We start from the raw sequence: 25120 nt of genomic DNA, 5'->3' as shown, positions 1-25120 counted from the left end.
AGGGAGGGCTGGAGGCAGGATAGCAGCCAATCCGGGTAAGTCCTATCCAGGTCTGTGCTGGGCTGGATCCTGCATCCTGGCTTCTGTCGTTGGTGTGTGGTTTGGTGCCTTTGTACCACAGTCCTGCCTATTTATGTGCACAGCCTCATTCCAAGCCACAGGCTGGCCTGGGGCCTCTTGGTCAGCATGTGCTTACCCTTCAAGGTTGAGTACACTCCTTTCCAGCTCCTAAGAGGACTGCACAGGGTCAGATCATTGTAGTATTGTTATTTTTTTCTTCCTTCTTTTTCCCCCCTGCCCCCAGGGTTCAAGAGTGCTATGGAGGGCGGGGCTGGGTGGCTCACACCTGTAATCCTAGCATTCTGGGAGGCCGAGGCAGAAGGATTACTTGAGCTCAGGACTTTAAGACCAGCCTGAGCAAGAACTAGACCCCATCTCTACTAAAAAAAAAAAAAATAGAAAAATTAGCCCGGTGTGATGGCGCATGCCTGTAGTCCCAGCTACTCGGGAGCCTGAGCAGGAGGATCACTTGAGCCCAGGAATTTGAGATTGCAGTGAGCTATGATGACGCCATGGCACTCTAGCTGAACTCTAGCCTTTTTTTTTTCCTGTCTCAAAAAAAAAAAAGTGTTATGGAAAAAACTACTCTTGCCCCTAAATGCACTTCTGCTATTAACAGAGGAAAAAAAACAATAAGTACTTCAATCCTTACCCCGCCTCCTTTTTGGAATGCTTCCTTTGGTTTCCCTGAAACTGAACTTTAGTGTTTTTCTCCTACTATAGCCATTCATTTCTCCCTCTCTTGAAATTCTGTTTTCTAAGAATCTGTTGTGTTTATTTTTCTTTTTCCCCTTTGACCATTTCTTCTAGTCTCAGTTTCAACTGTGACTTTTATGTGCAAGACTCCCTTACTCCTCTCCCAAGCTCCAACCTTCTGACTACTTCAAGGATTCTCGGAGTCAATAATCTCCCCCAACATACTCTTCCTTCCCTCTTCCCTAGTTCTATTAATGGCACCATGGGTCACCCAAGCTAGAGACCTCAGTTATCCTCAATGTCTCATTCTTCTTCACTGCCCATAGCCAATTATTTGCTAAATCATGTCATTCCTACCAGTGGCAGATTGTTTTACAAATGTGGACACAACAGTATATCTATAACAAGTTCTAGAACCTTGCACTTCCCCATCAAGAGATGGAGTTTTTGCCACTTCTTCATGAACCTAGACAGCCTTTGCTCCTGTCTTGACCAATATAGTACAAAGGAAGTAATGTGGCCAGGCACAGTAGTTCACACCTGTAATCCTAGCACTATGGGAGGCCGAGGAGGCTAGGAGTTCAAGAATAGCCTGGGCAACATATCCAGACCCCATCTTGACAAAAAATTTAAAAATGAGTGGGGCATGGTGACATGTACCTTGTAGTCCCAGCTACTCAGGAGGCTGAGGCAGAAGGATCACTTGATCCCAGGAAGGAGTTTGAGGTTGCAGTGAACTATAATGATGCCTGTACTTGTACTCTAACCTGGGCAACAGAGTGAGACCCTGTTTCAAAAACAAAAAAAGTAATGATATATGTCTTCTGAGTCTTCATCATAAAGTACCACCTCACTCTCTTGGAATGCTCACTCTTAGAACCCAGCCACCATGCTCTGGGGAAGCCCAAGCAGCCTGTGGAGAGGCCCACAAGGAGAGAAGCCAAGGCCCCCAGCCCTTAGCCTTGGCTAAGCTCTTAGCCAACACCTAGAACCAGTTTGACAACCATGTGAGTGAGCCATCTTTCTTTTTTAAATTTAATTTTATTTATTTATTTTTGAGATAGGGGTCTCACTATGTTGTCCAGGCTTGTCTTGAACTCCTGGGCTCAAGCAGTCCTCCCTCCTGCCTCAGCCTCCTGAGTAGATTGGGACTACAGGTGTGCACCACCACACCGGGCTATTAATGAGCCATCTTGAAGGTAGACTCTCCAGCCCCTCGTTGATCTTCCGCTGATTAATACTGTGTAGAACAGAGACAAGCTCTGGCCAAATTGCAGAGTCATGTGCAAAATAAATGAGTGTTGTTTTAAGCCTGCAGTCCCCAATCCCCAGGCCGAGGCCTGGTACCGGTCCATGGCCTGTTAAGAACCAGGCTGTACATCACTGCCTGAGCTCCACCCCACTTGTTTTCCATGAAACAGGAACTAGGCAGGAGGTGAAAGGGCAAGCCAGCAAAGCTTCATCTGTATTTACAGCTGCTACAGCCGCCTGAGCTCCATCTCCCCACCCCTCCCACCCCCGTCCATGGAAAAATTGTCTTCCATGAAACTGATCCCTGATGCCAAAAAGGTTGGGGACCGCCCTGTTTTAAGCCACTAAGTTTGGAAGTGGTTTGTTAGGCAGCAGTAGACAACTTACACACTAACTCTGAAATGTCTCTTCAATCTGTTACCATTTCTCCATTCCCTTAGGTCAGGCCCTTGTTTCCTTGCTTGATTTGGAGACAACTTACCTAGTGAATCTTCTAGACGTAAAGCTCTACTCTGATCAATAGTTAACACTACTGAATATTGATTTATATACAGTACCAAGTGCTTTAAATTCATTGTCTTATTTAATCCTTACAACACTACAAAGTGGGTTGAAGCTGAAGGAGTACATTGAAATAGGTGAATTAATTTAAGGACTTAATTTTTCTGTCATCTAGAGAAGGAAATGAAGCTCAGAGAACTTCATAACTAGCCCAAGAGTCAAACCTAAGTCTAAGTTCAAGTTCAGTGCTTGTAAACACCTTCCCTGACCAAGACTCTCCAGAGGTTCCCCGTTGCTCACAGGGTAATGATTTAAACTTCTTAAACTTGATATCCAAGTTGGGATACAATTTGGTCCCAACTCCCTTTGCAGTTTTGATATTGTGGCGTTAGGTCTAGACACATGAATTTTCTGGTTGCACTTGTTTTGTGTGGGGTGGTGGGAAGAAACTCGGCTAGTCTAGACACTGCTATAGTCACTTATTCTTTCCAGAACTTGGCATCCTCCTCTAAAATGAGAGACGGTTGAACCAGCTCATATTGAAATTCTCTTCCAGTTCTGTCTGTATAGTGTGGAAACTGCTTGTACTTTTGTGCTTCTCACCTCTCCTAGACCCCAAGGCCTGAGCCCCCTGCCAAGGCCCATGTCCCTACTTCTGAGATGGAGAGAAGGTGGGAGACTCACAGATCGATGCTTTAGTGACTGTTCTCCATTTACCACTTTCTCAGAACTAGCTTTGGGTATATGTTGTGGAATGGAATCTGCTTTTCTACAGCTCTAGGGGAGGAACGAACATTTTCTCCTGACATTTCTGAGATTCTATTACCAGTGTTTTTTTTTTTTTTTTGAGACCAAGCATTGGAATGCATTAATTAGCACTGAGAAGGTAGGGCAGCAGGGGACACCTGAGAAGCTCAGACTTACATTGCAGCTTCCAAGTTACTTTGCATGCTTTCTGGCCGTTAGTGCAACAGACCATTACAGCATGGTTTGCCAAGGTTGTGTCAATCACTGCATGAGCCAGTTACCTCTGCACAGTTACTTTAACCTTCTTAAATTTGGTGGCTTTTGGTCATATGTAAAATTTTAAGGAGAAAATGTTTTTAGTTTTTTTTAAATATGTGATTTATAGATCTTCTGTTTGTTTTGTGAAAGTTTTACAGAAATTGATTTGAAACTTAAGATACTTTTTTTTAAGGTACAGAATAGCAGTGTACGATACTTGCACATGTGAAACAGCAAGAGCCATCCCAGGACTCTCATTCAAAAAGTTAACTGATGACAGAACAAGTTTGTCCATGGAATCTTCGGAATTTTGTTCGGAATTCTGTCCCTTTAAACTTACTGAATTTGGTTTCTTTTTCAGTTCCTGATTCCTCCTTATTTTTGTTCTCTCGATGCTAATCTTTGTTTACCCACGTTCTGACATTTTTGCCCTGGAATTAATTACCCCAGCTGGTTGACTCTACTATGTTTTCCAAGTAAACAAAGTGGTCAGGAAATGTGAGCTTCCTGAGCAAACTGCCTTTCCGTTTTAACACCAGACTTTGCCTTTTAGAAGCTTATTTATCTTATGTCTACTTTTCTTAATTATAATTGATTTATGATTTTTTTGTTTGGATATAATTAGGTTTTCCCTTTTCCACTTAAAATTTGGTCCTGATATTTTGCTTTTTGCTTCCTCAAGTCTCCTTTGGAAATCTTATTGTTCTGTTTAATTTGAACTGCTGCTACATCCTTTCTGTTGCCTAGCTCCTTGCTCAGAATAACTTCTCCACAACTGGACCTTTGGCCTAAGATTTCTTTTCACTTTTAGACACTTCCCCTGACATTACGGGGTGGGTGCTTAGCCGATGATGAGCTCTTGTGAGCCTTTCCTTTGGGTTTTGCGCAGGTGGCCCACTTCTAACTCCCGTGAGTCATGCAGGGACCAGATGTTTGCCTCTTTCCTCCTCCCCACTCCACCCCAGCACTGAGCATGCTGTTCTTGGAAGGACATGCCCTCTCTTTTTGCCTGTCTTTCTCCTGATGCAATGGCAGGAATCCTGGGAAATGGCTTCCAGGGACCACTAGGATCTTGCTCAACACATAACTCAGGTCACTTGAAACAACATAACTGCCTTCCAGTCCTGAAACATTACCTCTCTGCCTTGAATGGGCTGGAGAGAACCAATCTAGACAGCTAGAAGCAACCACCCTTCTTCATCTCCAGATAGAAGTGCTGTCTGTATCAGGAAGAGAGCCTCCCTGAAATCCACTATCACTCCTCATTCAGCTCTCCTTACCTGCCCCCAGCTCTAGCCTGTCAATTTCATTCATTCATTTGACATTTATAAGTACCAGTTATGTGCCAGGCACCATGCTGGCCTTTGGAGGTACCAACAAGTAAAGAGACTGCTAAATGCGAAAATATGGGCACAAAGCAAAGACTTCTAAGTTATGTAAAGAGATGCTGGCCAGGCGCGGTGGCTCACGCCTGTAATCCTAGCACTTTGGGAGGCCGAGGCGGGTGGATCGTTTTAGCTCAGGAGTTCGAGACCAGCCTTAGCAAGAGCGAGACCCCGTCTTTACTAAAAAAAATAGAAAGAAATTATATGGACAACTAAAAATATATAGATAAAATGAGCCGGGCATGGTGGCACATGCCTGTAGTCCCAGCTACTCGGGAGGCTGAGGCAGAAGGATTGCTTGAGCCCAGGAGTTCGAGGTTGCTGTGAGCTAGGCTGATGCCATGGCACTCTAGCCCGGGCAACAGAGTGAGACTCTGTCTCCAAAAAAAAAAAAAGAGATGCTCAGTGAGGGCTTGCCGCAAAGGTCACTTAAGCTGAGTTTTGAAGGATTGTTTGCAGTTCACCAATGAACATTCTTTGTTCTGCCTACTTTGTATTATAAGACTTCTTGCAGGGGAAATATAATCATCAGGATCCTTAGTCAGAAACCTGGCAGACACCACCTTAACCCGGTGACGAAAGTTAACATTTCCAGTATTGGTACACCTACTGCTGCCCCCTGATACGATGCCCTGATAGGAATACAGCAACATTTCTGTGATATTTCTACAAAAATGCAATACTTGAATCTAATTATGAAGAAACAAGAGACAAACCCAGACTGAGGGGCACCCTACAAAATAATTGGCCTGTGCTCTTAAAAAATGTCAGTGTTGGGCCAGGCGTGGTGGCTCATGCCTGTAATCCTAGCACTCTGGGAGGCCAAGGCAGGAGGATTGCTTGAGGTCAGGAGTTTGAGACCAGCCTGAGCAAGACTGAGACGCCGTCCCTACAAAAAATAGAAAAACTAGCAGGGCATGGTAGCACATGCCTGTAGTCCCATCTTCCTGGGGAACATGGGACTACAGGCAGGAGATAGGATTGCTTGAACCCAAACATTTGAGGTTGCAGTGAGCTATGATGCACTGCACTCCAGCCTGGGTGACAGAGCGAGGCCCTGTCTCAAAAAAATTTAAAAAGGTCAATGTTATGAAAGACTGAGGAGCTGTTTCAGTTAGAGTAGGCTAAAGAGACACAACAACTGAACACAGTGCATGACCCAGGATCTTCTTTTATTATAATGAGCATCACTGGGACAATTAGCAAAACCTGAATATTGTCTGAAGATTATAGTATCGTATCAGCGTTAATTCCCTGACCTTGGAAATTATACCATGGTAAGAGAATGTCCTTGTTTTTAGGAAATACATGTTGAAATATTTTGAGGTAAAGGAGCATCGTGTCTGCAACTTATTCTCAGATGTTATAACACTGTGTATGGAGATAGGAAGGAAGGAGAGAGAGAGATAAATGCAGTAAAATGTTAACGTTTGGGGAATCTGGGTGAAGAGTGTATACAGGAATTCTTTGTACTGTTCTTGCAACTTTTCTATAAGTCTAAAATTATGTCCAGAAAAAGTTAAAAGAAAAGAACAGGCAGGATCCCACCAAAGAGGGAAGCTGACTTTGAACATGGGAATACAGGGCAGTACCTTGCAGTTTGCTGTTTGGCCTGCAGAGGCAGGACTCACAGCTGCCTGGAAGCCCCCCAGGCCCTGTGCCGTTTCCCCTTCTGTGCGCAGGTATCTCCCGGGGACTCAGTAGAATATCGTGTCTGACAAATTCCTCAGCAAAACAGACATGCAACCAGCATTCTAAGAAACACCAAGGACAATTTCTGTCCCACTGACCAGGCATCACCTTAAACAGTGCTCCCCTCCTGAGAGCAGTTCTTCCTTCTCATTGATTGAATCCCTCAGTGACACTCCTGGCTGCAAAATAGCGATTCTTAGCCTGTTTCTGCCAAACACTCTCTGAAACCTTGTGTTTCCTCCATGGTAGAAAATTAAACTCTCTACTCCCTCTTTCTTGGCACTTGGTTTTTTTGGGGGGGATTTCTATTTGTTTGTTCTTTCATTAATAGACCTTATGCTTTAGAGCAAGTTTTATGTTCAAAATCGAACTCAGGCCGGGCGCGGTGGCTCACGCCTGTAATCCTAGCCCTCTGGGGGGCCGAGGCGGGTGGATCGCTCGAGGTCAGGAGTTCGAGACCACCCTGAGCGAGACCCCATCTCTACTAAAAATAGAAATAAATTATCTGGACAACTAAAAATGTATATAGAAAAAATTAGCCAGGCATGGTGGCGCATGCCTGTAGTCCCAGCTACTCGGGAGGCTGAGGCAGTAGGATCGCTTCAGCCCAGGAGTTTGAGGTTGCTGTGAGCTAGGCTGACATCACGGCACTCACTCTAGCCAGGGCAACAACAAAAAAAAAAATCGAACTCAAAGCACACCGAGTTCCCGTATACCCCTTCCCCACCACCTCCCCTACACAGCCTTCCTCACTACCATCATCTGGCACCAGTGTAGTGCATTTGTTACAATCGGTGAACCAACACTGATGCATCATTATCAACCAAACCCCATAGTTTACATTAGGGTTTGTGCTATACATTCTAGGGTTTTGGTTTTTTTTTTTAATTTTTCCCCTTACAAAACTAAATGTGAACAAATATGGATTTTGATAAATGTAAAATTACATGTATCTACCATTATAGTACCATATGGCATAGTTTCACTGCCCTAAAAATCCCGTGTGCCACCTATTCATCCCCTCCGTCCTACCCACAAATTCCTGGCAACCAGTGATCTTTTTACAGTCTCCATAGTTTTGCCTTTTCCAGAATGTTACATGGTTGGAATGATATAGTATGTAACCTTTTCAGACCGGCTTCTTATTCTTAAGAGTATGTATTCAAACTTCCTTCATGTCTTTTTGCGGCTTGATAGTTCATTTCTTTTTAGTGCTAAATAATATGACATTGTATGGATATACCACAGTTTATCCATTCACCTACTGAAGGACATCTCAATTGCTTCCAATTTTTGGCAATTATAAATAAAGCTGCTATAAACATTTGTGTGCAGGTTTTGGTGTAGATGTAAGATTTCAGTTCATTTGGGTAAATACCTAGGAGCACAACTGCTGGATTGTATGGTAAGTGTATGTTTAGTTTTATAAGAAACTGCCAACTATCTTCCAAATTGGCTGTGCCATTTTGCATTCCCAGCAGCAATGAATGAGAGTTCCTGTTGTTCCACATCCTCGCCAGCATTTGGTGTTGTCAGTGTTTTGGATTTTGACTGTTCTAGTAGGTGTAGTGGTATCTCATTATTGTTTTCATTTGCAATTCCCTAGGAACATATAATGTTGAACATCTTTTCATATGCTTATTTGCCATCTGTATATCATCTTTGGTGTGGTGTCAATTCAGATCTTTTGTGTGTTTTTAAATTGGGTTGTTCATTTTTATTATTGAGTTTTAAGGGTTCTTTGTATAGTTTGGATAACAGTCTTTTGTCAGATATGTCTTTTGCAAATATTTCCTCCCAATGCATGCTTTGTCTTTTCATATTCTTGAGACACTTGGTTTTTATTTACCCTATTTATATTTCTCTGTTTCAGAGCTTGCTGGCTAATCTTGGCTAGAGCCAAAGATTACAGACTTGAACTAAGAGCCCTAGGGGGATTAAAAAAAAAAAAAGGCTTTTTTCCAGATAAAATTTTGTTTACTAGGTCGCTGTGAAAATCAGCATGCTAAGCAGTGAGCCAATTTATTATAGAAAACTGTAATAAAACTTAAGAGTGTTCTTTAAGACCCCCAGTGGATGCATGAAATCATAAATAGTGCCAAACCCTACATATAGTATGTTTTTTCTTATATGTACATAACTATGATAAAGTTTAATTTATAAATTAGGTACAGAAAGAGACTAACAACAACAATAATAAAATAGAACAATTATAACAATACAGAATGGTGCACAATTTAAAATTTATTAATTGTTTATTTCTGGAATTTTCCAAGTAATATTTTTGGACCATGGTTGACTGCTGGTAATTGAACCTGCAGAAAACAAAGCAAAACCTTAGATAAGGGGTGACTACTGTAAATCCTAATCTATACTGAGGAACAAGGATCCAACTGTCAAGTGGATACCTGTGCTGTGTCTTAAATCTTTCCATTCTTTTTCTGTCAAGGGTATTTGTAAACATGTCTTTAGTTACTCAGACTTCATAAATTTATTGTGATCTCTTGTGGAATATTACTAGCCTCGTCAAGCCTTGCTATCCTATTCTCATTCAAATCAAAGTCTGTAAATGCCAGCTATGTAAGTATTGGAGTTGTATTTGTAAAGCAGAACAGCTTCAGTTTCAATGTCTTTCTCTTTTCTCTTTAACCAAAGAAGTTGTGTCAATTGTGGTCGTCTCTGTTATGCTGGTAATAAGCAACCCTAAGATCTTGGTAGCTTACAACAACCAGGTTAAATTCTCACTCATACTGCTACGGCTGCCGTAACAAAAGTCCATAGACTGGGTGGCTTAAATAACAGAATTAATTTTCTCACAATTCTTGAGACAAGAAATCCAAGATCAATGTTCCTGCTGATTCAGTTTCTGGGCAGGGCTTCCTTCCTGGCTTGAAGACAGCTGCCATCTAGCTGTGTCCTCACATGGCCCTTCCTCAGTGCATGTTTGCAGAGAGAGAAAGGGAGAGACTGCTAGCCGTCTGGTGTCTCTTCTTACTAGGACACTAATCTTATTGCTTATGATCTCATGTAACCACAATTACTTTCTTAAAAGCTTCATCTCTAAATACAATCATACTGGGGTTAGGGCTTCAACATATGACTTTGGGAGTGATGCAATTCAGTCCATGGCACCAAGGATCAGCTATGGGCTCTGCTCCATGTCTCATTCTAGCACCCAGGGTGACAGATCAGCCACTGTCTCAAATGTTGTTAGTTACTGTGGCAGAGGGAATTCACACTGGCAATTAAATGTTCACCATCTACTTCCAAATCTCATACAAAATGTCTCTGTGACTCAAGCTAACCTGAAACAGTGCAAGGAAGACTTCAGGAAAATAGTCCCAGTTTAGCTGAGCCCACGCAATACAAATCTACCATGACTGGCTTTTTTCATTCCTATCAAATAGGTAAGGAAGAAATAATATCAATCTTATACAAACTCTTTCAGAAAATAAAGAGGAAACATTTTCCAACTTATTTTATGAGACCAGTAAACACTGATACCAAAAACTGACAAAATGTTACAGTTTTAATATATGTGTCTCTCCAAAATCCATACATTGGCACTTAAATCCCAAGGTGATAGTATTATATTAAGAAGCAGGACATTTGGGGAAATGATTAAGTCACCCTTGTGAATAAGATTAATGCCCTTATAAAAAAAAGCTTCAGGTGACAAAGCGAGATGGCTCACACCTATAATCCTAACATTCTGGGAGGCTGAGGTGGGAGGATTATTTGAGGCCAGGAATTCAAGACCAGCCTGAGCAAGAGTGAGATTCCCCCATCTCTATAAAAAAAAAAAATAGAAAAATTAGCTGGGCATGGTGGTGCATGGCTATAGTACCCAGCTACTCAGGAGGCTGAGGCAGGAGGCTTGCTTGAGCCCAGGAGTTTGAGGTTGCAGTGAGCTATAATATGATGATGCCACTACATTATAGCCTGGGCAACAGAGCAAGACTTGTCTCAGAAAAAAGTCTTTAGAGAGTTGTTCAGCCCTTCCATCTCTTCTGCCACATGAGGACACAGCAAGAAGACACTGTCTTGGAAACAGAGCAAGCCCTCACTAGACTCTGAATCTGCTGGTGCCTTGCTTTTGGACTTCCCAGACTCCAGAACTGTGAGAAACAATTTTCTGTTCTTTATAAATTATCCAGTCTAAGGTATTTTGTTATAGGTGACAAATAGACTAAGACATTCAATTAAAATTTTTAAAATCAGAATTTGCATAAGTATCTGGTTTGGAAGCTTCTCTTTAAAAATCAGAAGCTCTGGCAAGTATTCTAGTTAAGAGCCTGGACAATAGTAAGACCTTGTCTCTACTAAAGACACAAAAATTAGCTGGGCATGGTGGCTCGCGCCGGTAGTCCCAGCTACTCAGAAGGCTGAGGCAGGAGGATTGCTCGAGCCCAGGAGTTTGAGGCTGCAGTGAGCTATGAGGATGCCACTGCACTCCAGCACAGGCAATACAGTGAGACTGTCTCAAAAAAGAAAAAAAAAATTCAAAAAAATATTCTAGTTAAGGATTTTGGTTGCATACAACAGAAATCAACTCTGGTTAATTCAAGCAGAAAAGTAAGGCTATGAAATAATTTATAGAAGGCTGAAGAACAGGCTTGAAGAAGGGAGTAAGAACCAAGTGAGCCCGAGTACTCAGAACTACAGCAATAGTCACACCACATGAGAGTTTTCTAAAAGAAGAGCAACCCTGTGCTGGCCCCTAGACCATGGCCCTGTCACCTCTGCTGTAGGACATAGGACGCTTCGTCAGTGATTCCCATATTCCCTTGATTCTTTGAACCTAATGCAAGGGATACAAAGTTGCAGGATATCAAGTTTAGTCATGTCTGTGCTCTAGCTACCTGAGAGCTGGGCAAGGGCATGTCTTCCCCTCTTGCAGCTTCTTTTTTTTTTTCTTTTTTATAATTTGTTAAAAAATATGGAATGTTTCATGAATTTGTGTGTCATCCTTGTGCAGGGGCCATGCTAATCTTCTCTGTATCATTCCAATTTCAGTATATGTGCTGCTGAAGCGAGCACACTTTTGTGGCCTCTTTGGTTGGAAGCAACTCCCCACCTCCCACCTATGTTGAGATTCTCTCTAAATAGGAAAAGTATATGCATGCTGAGCAGCCCCAAATGAAAAATGTCCACTATAGCAATGATACATGGAGCTAATTTGCACCTGCCCTTATTACAGGGGGCAGAGTTGTCTAGAATGCCACAGTCCTGCTACTCCCTGGTGTATCCCAAAATAAAATGAAATTTCAGTTACCATTTCCAATTATGCTCTTGTTATAAAATATTTTTTGTACCCAAGTGTAATGGTAATAAACTATGTCCACAAATTCTTTATATTTGAAATTAAAGAGGCTGATTCAAGAGATTGAGCTTAATTCCCGTTTTCTTGAATGTGTGCTGGACTTAGTGACTCTCTTCTATCAAACAGACTATGGTGAAAGTGATGGTGTATGACTTTTAAGATTAGATCATAAAAGACACTGCAGCTTCCTCTTTGGTGTTTCTCTTAGATCGCTTTGCTCTTGGAAGGCCAGCTGCCATGTCTTGAGGAGACTCAAACAGTCCTATGGTCAACATGGCTGGAAATTTAGGCCTGCAGCAAACAGCTGTATGGGTGAGTCATCGAGGAGGGAAATCCTCCAGCCCCAGTCAAGCCTTTAGATGAGTGTAGCCCCAGCCAATACTTCAATTGCAACCTCATGAGAGATGCTGAGCCAGAACCAACCAGATAAGCTGCTGTCAGATCCCTCACCTTGATTAGGGATCAAGGCTGCGAGCCATTTTAGACTAATGGAGTGAAACTCAATAAGGTTCACAGGAGACCCACAATGTGTTTAACAGAATGATGTTGGCAGAGGAAAAACTACCAGCTTTGTGTGAAAATGATAGAGACGGTACAAAAAGTAAAGAGGCCTTTGGACCCCAAGATTCCACTAGTAGTAAGTAGGCTGAGAAAACTATACAACTGAAACATGAGCTGCCTATCATGGAAAAGGAAGGATGATTCAGAAGGTGGAAGCAAAAGCCTAGCATGTGGAGCCAGGAGCCATGGAGGATATACAAATGGCCAATAAACACATGAGATGCTTGACATTTTAGGGAAATTCAAATCAAAACCACAATGAAATACCATTTCATATCTACTGATATGGCTAAAATAAAAAAGATGGACAATAATAAGTATTGATGAGTACGCAGAAAAATTGGAATCCTCATATGCACTGATGGAAGTATAAAATTGTGTGTTTTCTTTGAAAAACAATTTTGCAGTTCCTCAAGAAGTTAAACATAGAGTTACCATGTGACTCAGCAATTCTACTCCAGATTATATATCCTAGAAAATTGAAAACATAATTTCATGCATATGAAAACTTTTATATGAATGTTTATAGCAACATTATTCATAATAGCCAAAAGGTGGAAACAACCCAAATGTGCATCAACTTACAAATGGATAAGCAAAATATGGCATATCCATATTTATTATCAGGATACTATTCAGTCATAAAAAGGAATAAAGTACTAATACATACTACAACTTGAATGAACCTTCAAAACATACACTAAGTGAAAAAAGTCACACACAAAAGACCACATGTTTTTTATGATTCCATTTATATGAAATGCCCAGAATAGGAAAATCCATAGAGCAGAAAGTAGATTAGTAGTTGCCAGGGGGAGGGGGGAGGGAGGAATTGGGAGTTATTGCTAATAGGTACAGGATTTCTTTTGAGGGTGATGAAAATGTTCTGGAATTGGATAGTGGTAATGGTTCACTAAATATGAATATACTGAATATACTAAAACCACCAAGTTGTGTACTTTAAAATGGTGAATTTTATGGTATGTAAATTATATCTCCAAAAAAAAAAAAAAAAGAGGGGGAGAGAGAGAGAAGCATAGATATTCACTCCTGGGCAGAAATAGGACTGAGTCCTAATCAAGGAACTTTCAACATTTTCTCAGCTGGATTTCAGAATTGCTATGGACCAGTGACTCCTGTGTGCCTCTCATTCACCTCCCCCTCCCCGCCCCTTTTAAACATAATAGTTCTTCTATAATGGTTCTTCCACCATTGGATTTTGGGTACATGAGGGGAAAATAATGTGTCTCTTTAGTTCATGGATATTCAGATTGAGAGGAGTGATACTTAAGGAGGTGTTTTTTGTTTGTTTGTTTGTTTTTGTTTTTGAGACAAAGTCTTACTCTGTTGCCCAGGCTAGAGTGCCATGGCGTCAGCCTACCTCATAGCAACCTCAGACTCCTGGGCTAAAGCCATCCTCCTGCCTCAGCCTCCTAAGTAGCTGGGACTACAGGGGTGTACCACCACACCCAGCTAATTTTTCTATTTTTAGTTGCCTGGCTAATTTCTTTCTAATTTTTAGTGGAGACAGGGTCTCACTCTTGCTGATGCTGGTCTTGAACTCTTGACCTCAAGTGATCCTCCCGCCATGGCCTCCCAGAGTGCTAGGACTACAGGTGTGAGCCACCACACCCAGCCACTTAAGGAGTTAAACTCAAAGAATCTCATCCATATGGACCTAACTTATGGTGTATTAGTTTGTTCAGGCTGCCATAATAAAATGCCACAGTGAGGCTTAAACAACAGAAATTTATTTTCTCACAGTTCTGAAGGCTGGAAGTCCAAGCAAGATCAAGGTGTCCATAGTTTTGCTTTCTTCTGAGTCCTCTCTCCTTGGCTTGCAATGGCCACCACCTCCTTGCTGTTTGTTTGCGTGGTCTTTCCTCTCTGTGCACACATTCCTGGTGTTTCTCTGTGTGTCCTAATCTCCTCTTCTTATAAGGACACCAGTTAGATTGGATCAAGCCCTACTCTAGTGACCTCATTTTAATTTAACCACATCTTTAAAGACCCTATCTCCAAATACAGTCACATTCTGAGTTATTAGGGGTTAGGACTTCTACATACAAATTTGATGTGGGGAACACAATTCAGCCCATAACAAATGGCAAGATTCAGAACTTTGAGCTAATTGATGTTATAATAGGATGAGACTTCTGGGGGCTGTGGGAGAGGAGAGTGTGTTTTGCACATGAGAGGAAAGATTGTAAATAACTTCTGACCAGAGGGCAGACTACAGTGGTTATAAAATATTTCCAGAAATTCTTGATATTCCTCTCCTGAAGAAGTGAAATTTAACTTCCCTCCTCTTGAGTATGGAATGGACATGATGACTTGCTTTCAACAAATAGAATATGGTGGAAGTAACAATATATTTCTTCCAAGACGAGGTCATAAAAGACATCGGAGCTTCCTCCTCATTGCTCTCTCTTAGATAGCTCACTCTGGGGGAAATTAGCTCTAAACACTCAAGCAGCCCATGCGGAGGCCCATGGGGCAAAGAATGGAGGCTTCCTGCCAATAGTCATGAGCGAACCATATTGAAAGTAAATCTTCCAGACTCAATCAAGCCTTCAGATGACTGTGGCCCCAGCTAACAATCTTGACTGTAACCTCATGAGAGACCCTGAGCAAGAACCATTCAGATCCAGCAATCCCACTAGTGCGTGTATAGCCAACGGAAATGAAATCAGTATACTCGAGAGATATCTTCACTCCCATATTTATTACAGCACTGTTCACAAGAGCCAAGATTTGGACTCAACCTAAGTGTTCATCAACGGAAGAATGCATAAAGAAAATGTAGTTTATAAATATAATAGGGTACTGTTCAGCCTTAAAAAAGGAGGAAATCCTGTCATTTGCAACAACATGGATGAACCTGGAGGACGTGATATTACATAAACTAAGCCAAATACTGTGTGATCTCACTTATATGTGGGATCTAAAAAAGTTGAACTCATAAAAGTAAAGAGTAAAATGGTGTTTGCCAGGGGCTGGGGGTTGAGGGTGGGTTGGGGAGATAGTGATCAAAGGATACAAAATTTCAGTTAGACAGGAGGAATAAGTTCAAGAGATCCTTTGTTCAACATGGTAACTATAGTTAATAGCAATGTATTATATTTTGAAAAAACGCTGAGAGAGTAGATTTTAAGTGTTCTCACCACAAAAAATAATAAGTCCATGAGGTAATGCATATGTTAATTAGCTCAGTTTAGCCATTTCGCAATGTATACATATTTCAAAACAAGTTGTACATGGTAAATATATATAATTTTTGTCAATTAAAAATAAAATAGGCCAGGTGCAGTGGCTCACACCTGTAATCCTAGCACTCTGGGAGGCAGAGGGGGGAGGATTGCTTGAGGTCAGGAGTTTGAGACCAACCTGAGCAAGAGCAAGATCCCATCTCCACTAAAAATAGAAAAAATTAGCCAGGCATGGTGGTGCATGCTGGTAGTCCCAACTACTTGGGAGGCTGAGGCTTGAACAGAGGAGTTTGAGGTTGCTGCGAGCTAGGCTGACGCCACAGTGCTCTCGCCCGGGTGACAGAGTGAGACCGTCTCAAAAAAAAATTTTTTTTTTAAAAGAAGAACCAGTCAGCTAAGCTGCTTCCGGATTCCTGACCCTCAGATACTATGTGAGATAATATAATAAATATTTATTATTTTAAGCCACCAATTTTGGGATAATTTGTTATCCAGCAATAAACAACTAATATACCAGTCTTTTTCAAAGGGGAAAATTATATATAGACTGGGAGAGTGGCTTCCTTTATATCAGCGGTCATGACATCCCTTTATTTGGTGTCCTTTCCCCCAGGATGACTAATTCATTAAGTTCTCTGATAAATCCTTATTAGTTATGGGGGGAGGGGTCAAAAGGGGGTACAGAGTAGAGATTGTGGAATGTCTGTCCCACCTAATTTTCAAGCCGCTGTATTTGGTTCCTTGCTCAGAATCTTCACTTGGAACTAGGTTAGGAATTTCACGATTGCTGATCAGGGGTGGTAGGAATAAGAATCTCAAAAGGGACCCAGCTGGGTGCAGTGGCTCACGCCTGTAATCCCAGCACTTTGGGAGGCTGAGGTGGGAGGATCACGTGAGCCCAGGAGTTCAAGGTTACAGTGAGCTGTGATTGCACTCCAGCCTGGGCAACAGAGCAAGACTCTGACTCTAAAAATAAATGAGGGGGGAAATCAATAATATATATTAGGTTGGACCTTATCAAATTGCCAACCTTTAACTGCTAAAACAGCACATCCTATGGTTCAACCTAATACATTGAACATATCTGATCCACTCACAATTTGTCCCTGCACTCCTGTAGCTAGGTGGTATCACGGTTCCATCTGGAGGGATAGATATGACCAACGTCAGTCATGGATGCTCTCCTGGGAGGCTGGCCTCTCTGGGCAAGATGTACAAAGCCAGATGGGCATCGCCAGCCCTGCCCAAGCCGACTGCTGCATGTCTTCATGAAACTGGGTTTATAACCCAAATGTGTAATTTGTTTTTTGGTCTTAGGACTTAACCCCTTGGAAATGCAGAGGACTAGGAAACAAAGATAATATAAAATAAAGAAAAGAGAAAAAGAAAAGGGCTTAACCCTAATGTATTCCTTTCTGGCCGTGCTTTAGTCCTGCTGTTGCAGGTAGAGGGTGTGGGAGACTTGGGTGGAGAGCGATAGCAGCCAGGGTGGAGGCGGGTTTCCAGAGCACAGGACCCTGTGAGTTCTCAGTCGTCTGAGCTGGACTCAGAGGGTGGGATTGCTGCCCAGGACACACGTGGGGCTGACCACCTGTGCAGTACAGCCACACCCCTATTGTGCTCTCATTGTTTAACCTGCCTCTTCCCCTGGGGCCATTTGGCTTTTGAATCCTACTCACTAACTAGCAAATGTTGGGACAGGAGTAGCAAAGACAGGCTTAGCTGTCAGGAGGTGTTTGCTGTTGTCCAGGATGCTGTGGCAGAGGTTGGGCAGGTTTAGGGATCAAGGGGTGCCAAAAGGCTCCTAGGCAGAAAGAACCAGAAAACAAACTTGTTCTTTTTCCCTTCCTCTCCCTCCTCCACCGGCTTGCCTCAACAGCTGCCAGACACAATAAAGAAAAGACAGATAATTTATTCCATGTCCCCCAAGCTATAAGTAAGGAAGAGGAGTGTGCAAGGCTGGTCCAAGATCCTCCCTTTCTCATTCCTTGCAGTGATGAAGACCAGTCTATCCAAGGGCCGAGGGGAAGGATGAAGAGAGGAAATCAGATAAAAGGACAGAACATGTTGCCAGGAGTTCAAAAAAGGTTACGGATGTGTGTTTTTTTGTTCATGACCCAGGACTTCCTCCTCCTGGGTGCGAGAGGAGCCCGTAATAGTTTGCTCACTTGGAGATTCTTCTATGGAGATGGCATTGCTGCTGCAGAACACGGTGCCAGAGGAACGGTTCAGAATCAGACTCCAGAAACTTTTATGGTTGAAGTGGCAAAGGATCGCTGGGAAAGCAGAGGGGACAGGGGAGAGGAAAGTTGTGAGTGGGAGGGAAAGTGACAAGCAGGGTGAGGCCAAAGGGAAGATAAGACCCTGAACACCTATCCCTGGGGATCGCCAGCCCCTTCCCTCCTCACTTACCCTGCCCTGACCCTCCTCCCCCATCCCCTCTTTCCCTCAGGGCCCTCCGGGCCACTCACCGCAGGTGACATACAGGACAAACACCAACCAACCGATGAAATAGCTCCAGCCAATGGGGATTGATATGTTCCCCTCCAATTCGAAGATCCAGAGGTTAACAGGGAACAACAAGAGGGTGGAGAAAATGCAAGTGACTGGGAGACAAGAAGCAGAGAGGTCTTGTCTAAGAATCCCACAGGGGGCTCTTCCTTATCTGCTGTGATACAGCCACAAACCACAGCTCCCATCACCACACACAGAGCACCCAGCCCCAGATGGTCACAGGGGTCAACTCCTCCACCTCCACCTCTCCAGTGACCAGAAAATGGTGTAACCCCACTCTCAGTTCTGTTCTCCCACCACCCACAAGGCCCCAACACCACCCCCAAAGAAGAGGGAGAAGTGTCTGGGAAGATGAGGGTTGGGAGAACTAAGGACCTGTTCCAGAGCTAGAGGGCACCTTCACAGAAGCTCAAGATGGTCCCAGCCAAGCCACAGGAGGGCAATTTCTGAAGACGGGGCAGGTATATCAGGTGCAACCAGATGGTGAGGACAAAGCCCAGCATCACGGTCAGGTCGAAGTTTAACTTGGCCATCTTAAAGACAGGCCGATTTGTCCACAGCTTAAAACTGTCTGCGGAAACTGACAAAACAGGATGAACTGAGACTTCACAAAAGACAAAATATAATTGAATGAGTAAGTACAAGAAAACGTCCAGGCCCATTAACAGCCAAAGAAATGCACATTTGAGATAACAATGAAATATTGCTTTCGCTTGTTAAATAAGCCAAGATTCTTGATATGGAGGCTGTTTGATAATCTCAACCATATGAAAACAATTACCCCTATAGAAAAAATGGGCAGAGGATTTAAACTTCAATTCTCAAAAGAAGAAATACAAATGTCCAATCAACATATGAAGCTCAACATAAGGAACTGCAAATTAAATGTGATTTTTTACAAAAACTATCAAATTATAATAGCAAAGATCAAAATAAAATCGACAATACCTAGTATAGGACAGTATTTAGAGAAAAAAGGTGCTCTCATACCCTGCTGGTGGACAGCATTTCCGGTGAGTGGCCTGGCACAAAATATAAAAAGAAATCTTAATTGTTAAGGCCCTTTGACCTAGCAATGCTTCTTGGAATTTATGTTAAGGAAATAATCAGAGATCTGCACCAAAATATAGGTATAGGGATCTTCTTTGCAGAGATATTAATATGCCCAATAAGCTCCTGGATTTGCAAGAGATTTGTAAAATATAGTATACCCATACATTGGGTTATTGTATGTTCACTAAAAATGGTGATATGGCCAGGTGCAGTGGCTCACACCTGTAATCTCAGCACCTTGGGAGGCCAAGGCAGGAGGATTGCTTTAGGCCAGGAGTTCGAGACCAGCCTGGACAACATAGTGAGACCCTGTCTCTTAAAAAAATGATGATATAATAGATACTTGTCTTCAAATATACTGTCTCTGGGAAGAAACATAAGAAACTGGGGAGGGAGACTGGAAGCCAGAGGTAAGAGGCTCACTTCATTCTACAATCTTTTGTATTCTTTGAATTTTCACTCTGTTCATATACTATTTATATCAAATTTAAAAAAGAAATTTTTTTTTTTTTTGAGACAGAGTCTCACTCTGTTGCCCGGGCTAGAGTACCATGGTGTCAGGCTAGCTCACAGCAACCTCAAACTCCTGGGTTCAAGCAATCCTCCTGCCTCAGCCTCCCAAGTAGCTGGGACTACAGGCATGCGCCACCATGCCAGGCTAACTTTATATATATATATATATTTTAGTTGTCCAGATAATTTCTTTCTATTTTTAGTAGAGACGGGGTCTCGCTCTTGCTCAGGCTGGTCTCGAACTCCTGAGCTCAAACGATGCGCCCACCTCAGCCTCCCAGAGTGCTAGGATTATAGGCGTGAGCCACTGCGCCTGGCCTAAAAAAAAAAAAATTTTTTTTGGAGACAGTGTTTCACTCTGTTGCCCGGGCTACAATGCAGTGGCATGATCATTACAACCTCAGACTCCTGGGCTCAAGCAATTCTCCTGGCTCAGCCTCCCAAGTAGCTAGGATTACAGGTGTTCACCACCACACCCAGCTAATTTTTTCATTTTTTGTGGAGACCAAAATCTCACTATGTTGCCCAGGCTGGTCTCAAACTCCCGGCCTCAAGCCATCCTCCCACCTCAGCCTCCCAAAGTACTGAGATTACAGGCGTGAGCCACTGAGTTTGGCCTTAATCAAATAAATTTTTAAATGAGTGATGTTCTAGGATAATTATTCAATGATATGAGCAAATGCTTACAACTAAAAAATGGGATTTGCAAAACAAAATATGTAGAATGATTGCAATCTTGAAAATATATATATATTTTATATATAAAAGACTGGAAGTAAATCCATTACAATGTTCACTGTGATCATATATGTGTGATGAAATTTTAGGTGATTATTATTTTCTTTCTTCAACTTTTCTGGATTTCCCACAATAACTGTGCCACTTTTTTTATCAGAAAAAAAATTATAGGCCAGGTGCAGTGGCTCACGCCTGTAATTCTAGCACTCTGGGAGGCCGAGAAGAGAGGATTGTTTGAGCTCAGGAGTTTGAGACCAGCCTGAGCAAGAACAAGACCCCATCTCTACTAAAAATAGAGAGAAATTAGCTGGACAACTAAAAATATATAGAAAAAAATAAGGTGGGCATGGTGGCTCATGCCTGTAGTCCCAGCTACTCAGGAGGCTAAGGCAGGAGGATTGCTTGAGCCCAGGAGTTTGAGTTTGCTGTGAGCTAGGCTGACACCATGGTACTCTAGCCCAGGTGATAGAGTAAGACTCTTCCCCCCTCCCAAAAAAATTATATATTTAAAGTTAACAGGCATCCTTGGCAAAGGTACAAGGATACAAGCCTTGTCATACATTGCTAGTGGAAGCATAAATTGCTATAATACCTTTTGAAAAGCAATATGGGCCGGGCATGGTGGCTCATGCCTGTAATCCTAGCCCTCTGGGAGGCCGAGGCGGGTGGATTGCTCGAGGTCAGGAGTTCGAGACCAGCCTGAGCGAGACCCTGTCTCTACTAAAAATAGAAATAAAAATTATCTGGACAACTAAAAATACATATAGAAAAAATTAGCCGGGCATGGTGGCGCATACCTGTAGTCCCAGCTACTCGGGAGGCTGAGGCAGTAGGATCGCTTAAGCCCAGGAGTTTGAGGTTGCTGTGAGCTAGGCTGACGCCACGGCACTCACTCTAGCCCGGGCAACAAAGTAAGACTCTGTCTTAAAAAAAAAAAAAAAAGAAAGAAAGAAAAGCAATAATGAAAAATTTTATTAAGAGCCTTAAAATACTTAAACTCCTTGATTCAGTAAGCCCACCTTGGGAAATTTATCCCAAAGAATTAACACTAAATACAGAAAAAACTTCATGGGCAGGCACAGTGGCTCACACCTGTTATCCTAGCACTCTGGGAGGCCGAGGTGGGAGGATCGCTTGATCTCAGGAGTTCGAGCCAGCCTGAGCAAGAGCAAGACTCCGTCTCTACTAAAAACAGAAAAATTAGCCAGGCATTGTGGCCTGCGACTGTAGTCCCAGCTACTTAGGAGGCTGACACAGGAGGATCGCTTGAGCCCAGGAATTTGAGGTTGCAGTGAGCTATGATGAAGCCACTGCACTCTACCCAGGGCGACAGAGTAAGACTTTCTCAAAAATAAATAAATAAATAAATAAAAGGAAAGGAAAAAACTTCATGATTTACAAACTTTATTGCTCCTTTTCTTTTCCAAATATAAAATTGGAAATAAATTTTCCAAGAATAGGAAAGTAAAATAGTCAAGTAAAAGATGATAAACCTATTAAGTTGAATATTATTGTCACTTATAATAAGCACATTTTATTATATATTATAAAGATAAATTTTTTTTTTTTTGAGACAGAGTCTCACTCTGTTGCCCTGGCTAGAGTGCCGTGGCATTAGCCTAGCTCACAGCAACCTCAAACTCTTGGGCTCAAGCAATCCTTCTGCCTCAGCCTCCTGAGTAGCTGGAACTACAGGCATGCACCACCATGCCCGGCTAATTTTTTTTCTATATAGTTGTAGTCGTCCATCTAATTTCTTCCTATTTCTTTTTTAGTAGAGACAGGGTCTCACTCTTCCTCAGACTGGTCTTGAACTCCTAAGCTCAAAGGATCCGCCTGCCTCGGCCTCCCAGAGTGCTAGGATTACAGGCGTGAGCCACCGCGCCCAGCCATAAAGATAAAATGTTAAGTAATATAAATTAAATAATAAAAATACAGTCATGTGCTGCATAGCAATATTTTGGTCAACAACAGACCACATATTTGACAGTGATCCCATAAGATTATAATGGAGCATACATAGAAACCTCACATGAGGCACTTGATATTATAATAGCATTGCAGATCAAGTAGGGGAAATGACTGATATTCAGTAAGGGTGTTGGGGCATTTGATTTTCCATATGAAAAAATACATACAAATAAAGATATATATACCGTCTAGGTTTGTGTAAGTATACTCTGTGATAGTCACATGACAATGAAATCGCCTGACGCCTTTCTCAGAATGATCCTTGTCATTAAGTGATGCATGACTATAACTTAAATAATATAAAATTGCTTATGAAGCATGAGTACAACAATGTAAAAACCATTGTTCAATTAAAAATGTAATGCCTGGTCGGGCTCGGTGGCTCACGCCTATAATCCTAGCACTCTGGGAGGCTGAGGCAGGTGAATGCTTTGAGCTCAGGAGTTCGAGACCAGCCTGAGCAAGAGCGAGACCCCGTCTCTACTAAAAATAGAAAGAAAATTAGCTGAACAACTAAAAATATATCTAGAAAAAATTAGCCTGGCGTGGTGGCACATGCCTGTAGTCCCAGCTACTTGGGAGGCTGAGGCAGGAAGATTGCTTAAGCCCAGGAGTTTGAGGTTGCTGTGAGCTAGACTGATGCCACGGCACTCACTCTAGCCTGGGCAACAGAGCAAGACTCTGTCTCAAAAAAAAAAAAAAAAATATATATATATATATATATATATACATATATGTGTGTGTGTGTGTGTATATATGTGTGTGTGTGTATATATGTGTGTGTGTGTGTGTGTGTATAAAGCCTGTTTGTCTTTGAGTAACACCACAGAGCAAAGTGTTTACATGAGTTTTAGAGCCAGATACATCTGAGTTATAATTCTAAACCTACCATTATTCAGTTGATCCATACCAAATTGCTCCTTTTGTGGGTGAAAAGCAGTCAATATTGGCATTTTATGTGGTTCAACCTAATAGCTTTATGCCCTGAACAAGGTACTTATCTTTTGAGTACCAGTTTTCTAATTTGTAAAGTAAGGATAATTATCCCTATCTCTTAGGGTTGACTGAGGATTAAATTGAACAAATAGAGTAAGTATGCAATAAAAGGATAACTTATTTCCCTAAATTTATTATAATAAGCATGTAATACTTTCATAATGGAAGAAAATAATACCCATGTGACTTTTTTTTCCCCCACTTTCATGTTAAGGAGAGTGAAGAAATGGAGAAGGGAGTCCAAAGCTCTGCTTTTCCCAAGAGCTGAGGAAGGAGGCCCCATTCTGGAGGAGGGAAGGGACAGTGTAACTAGAGACTAGCAAGAAATCAGGGAAGGAAGGAACAAGGAAGCCAGACATGGAGAAAGCAAAAGTTCTTGGAAGCAGAGCTGGCCCAGGAAAGCAGCAGAAAAGGAAAGTGTCTGGGAACAGGGCCTGGAGAGAACCTCCAGGAACTCCTCTCAAAGCTCTGGGTATGTGAGCCTAGAGCAGGACACCCTCACCTCTATGGGGCTCTTCTCTCAGGTGAGTTCTGTAATTGATTCATGAGCATTCCCATGTGCTAAGAGTCCACGCCTCTCACATTTTTCTAAGCATAGACTTGGCTCTGGGTCTTATCAAAAGCAGTGACATTTTTCCATTGGGTCAATAGAATTGATTTGGCCAGGCTACTGGGGGAAAAATGATCCTTAGTGCCAGTGGAGCCATCTTGCAGGCCAAAAAGTGAAGATGACCAAAGGGAGAGGGAAAGAACATCCGAGGTGCAGATGGAGAGGCCAAGGCAGGCTGGAGGCCTGGGGTGGGATGGGGGGTGGAGGGGCCCACCTTTCTCATTCTCTAAGTTGGAACAGCTCTTGGATCTGCAGATGTGCAGGAGCCCCATGGACACAATAAGGGCCGATGTATAGATTCTATCGCTGACATTCATGGGCCAGCGCTGGTAGTAGCGGATCCCAGAGAGGTGCAGCCATTTCTTGGAAAAGATCATGACCAGCAAAAGGACAAAGGCAATCAGGCTGAGCTTGGAGGCCAGCATCTGTGCTGTCCAGAAAGAGCTGTGTGTAGTTCTCCATTGAAAGCGCAGCAAAGAGATACAAGGGTTGTCTGTGGGCAGCTGCCTGTTACTCCTGGGGTAAAAGGTGGAGTCCTGCACCCCTTCTTCTTGTTTCAGCTCACTGTCACCCCATTCTGCCTTCCAGTCCTCCCATTCCTTTGTAGGTCTCTGACATTGGGCCCTTTTTCCTTCTGACTCAGGGAACTCACCCCTAGAGTCCTCTGTACCAATCTTGAACACTCCTGTCTTGCACTCCATCTCCCCTTTTCCTTGCCAGGCTCAATTGTCCCTCATCTTTTAAACATTTTCATCAGATGGAGCAGTTGCCACCATAGTGCCTGAGGGCTGAGAAAGAATGAAGGGAGGCTCCTTTATTAGGCACATGAGCTCCTGGTCCAAGAGAAGGCCCTAGCCTAGTCAGCAGAACAGGGCCCCTAACTGCCATGGAATATTCCTGGAGAGCAGTGAGATGGGGGAGGGGGGCCATGGCTTCTGCTCTCTTTCTCAAAACCCTGCTCCTCGGGCCCCAGCTCAGAACTGTGGATCTGATGCCTCCCTCCAGCTCCTGCCTCCCTTTGCCCAATAGGAATGGGCTCTGA

The 25120-nt window shown here is 42.7% G+C and overlaps 1 protein-coding gene and 1 non-coding gene across 2 annotated transcripts; both read right to left on the bottom strand.

The window, feature by feature from the left end:
* Nucleotides 1–11523: 11523 nt before the first annotated feature.
* On the bottom strand, nt 11524–11630 carry LOC123621312. Its single transcript, XR_006729049.1, has one exon. It is a non-coding gene; the product is annotated as a U6 spliceosomal RNA (small nuclear RNA).
* A 6141-nt stretch (nt 11631–17771) lies between these two features.
* Nucleotides 17772–24779, bottom strand: ODF4 (outer dense fiber of sperm tails 4). The gene is made up of 3 exons (XM_045526978.1): nt 24293–24779; nt 18155–18289; nt 17772–17959 (listed from the first exon to the last, which is right to left on the bottom strand). The coding sequence occupies exons 1-3, from the start codon at nt 24777–24779 to the stop codon at nt 17772–17774; spliced, it is 810 nt and encodes a 269-aa protein (XP_045382934.1).
* Between the last annotated feature and the right edge of the window lie 341 nt (nt 24780–25120).

Source organism: Lemur catta, chromosome 15 (genome assembly GCF_020740605.2).
Source record: "Lemur catta isolate mLemCat1 chromosome 15, mLemCat1.pri, whole genome shotgun sequence".
NCBI lineage: Eukaryota > Metazoa > Chordata > Mammalia > Primates > Lemuridae > Lemur > Lemur catta.
Note: the sequence above shows the minus strand (reverse complement) of the source record. Positions and strands in the feature narration are given on the sequence as shown.

Excerpts from the sequence above, each read along its gene's own strand:
- ODF4 (XM_045526978.1), bottom strand. The coding sequence starts at position 24,779 with ATGGAGTGCAAGACAGGAGTGTTCAAGATTGGTACAGAGGACTCTAGG. Across the intron at positions 18,290-24,292 it reads CAACTTAGAGAATGAGAAAG|TCACTTGCATTTTCTCCACC; the intron begins GTGGGCCCCTCC and ends CTTGTCTCCCAG. Across the intron at positions 17,960-18,154 it reads TGTCCTGTATGTCACCTGCG|CGATCCTTTGCCACTTCAAC; the intron begins GTGAGTGGCCCG and ends CTGCTTTCCCAG.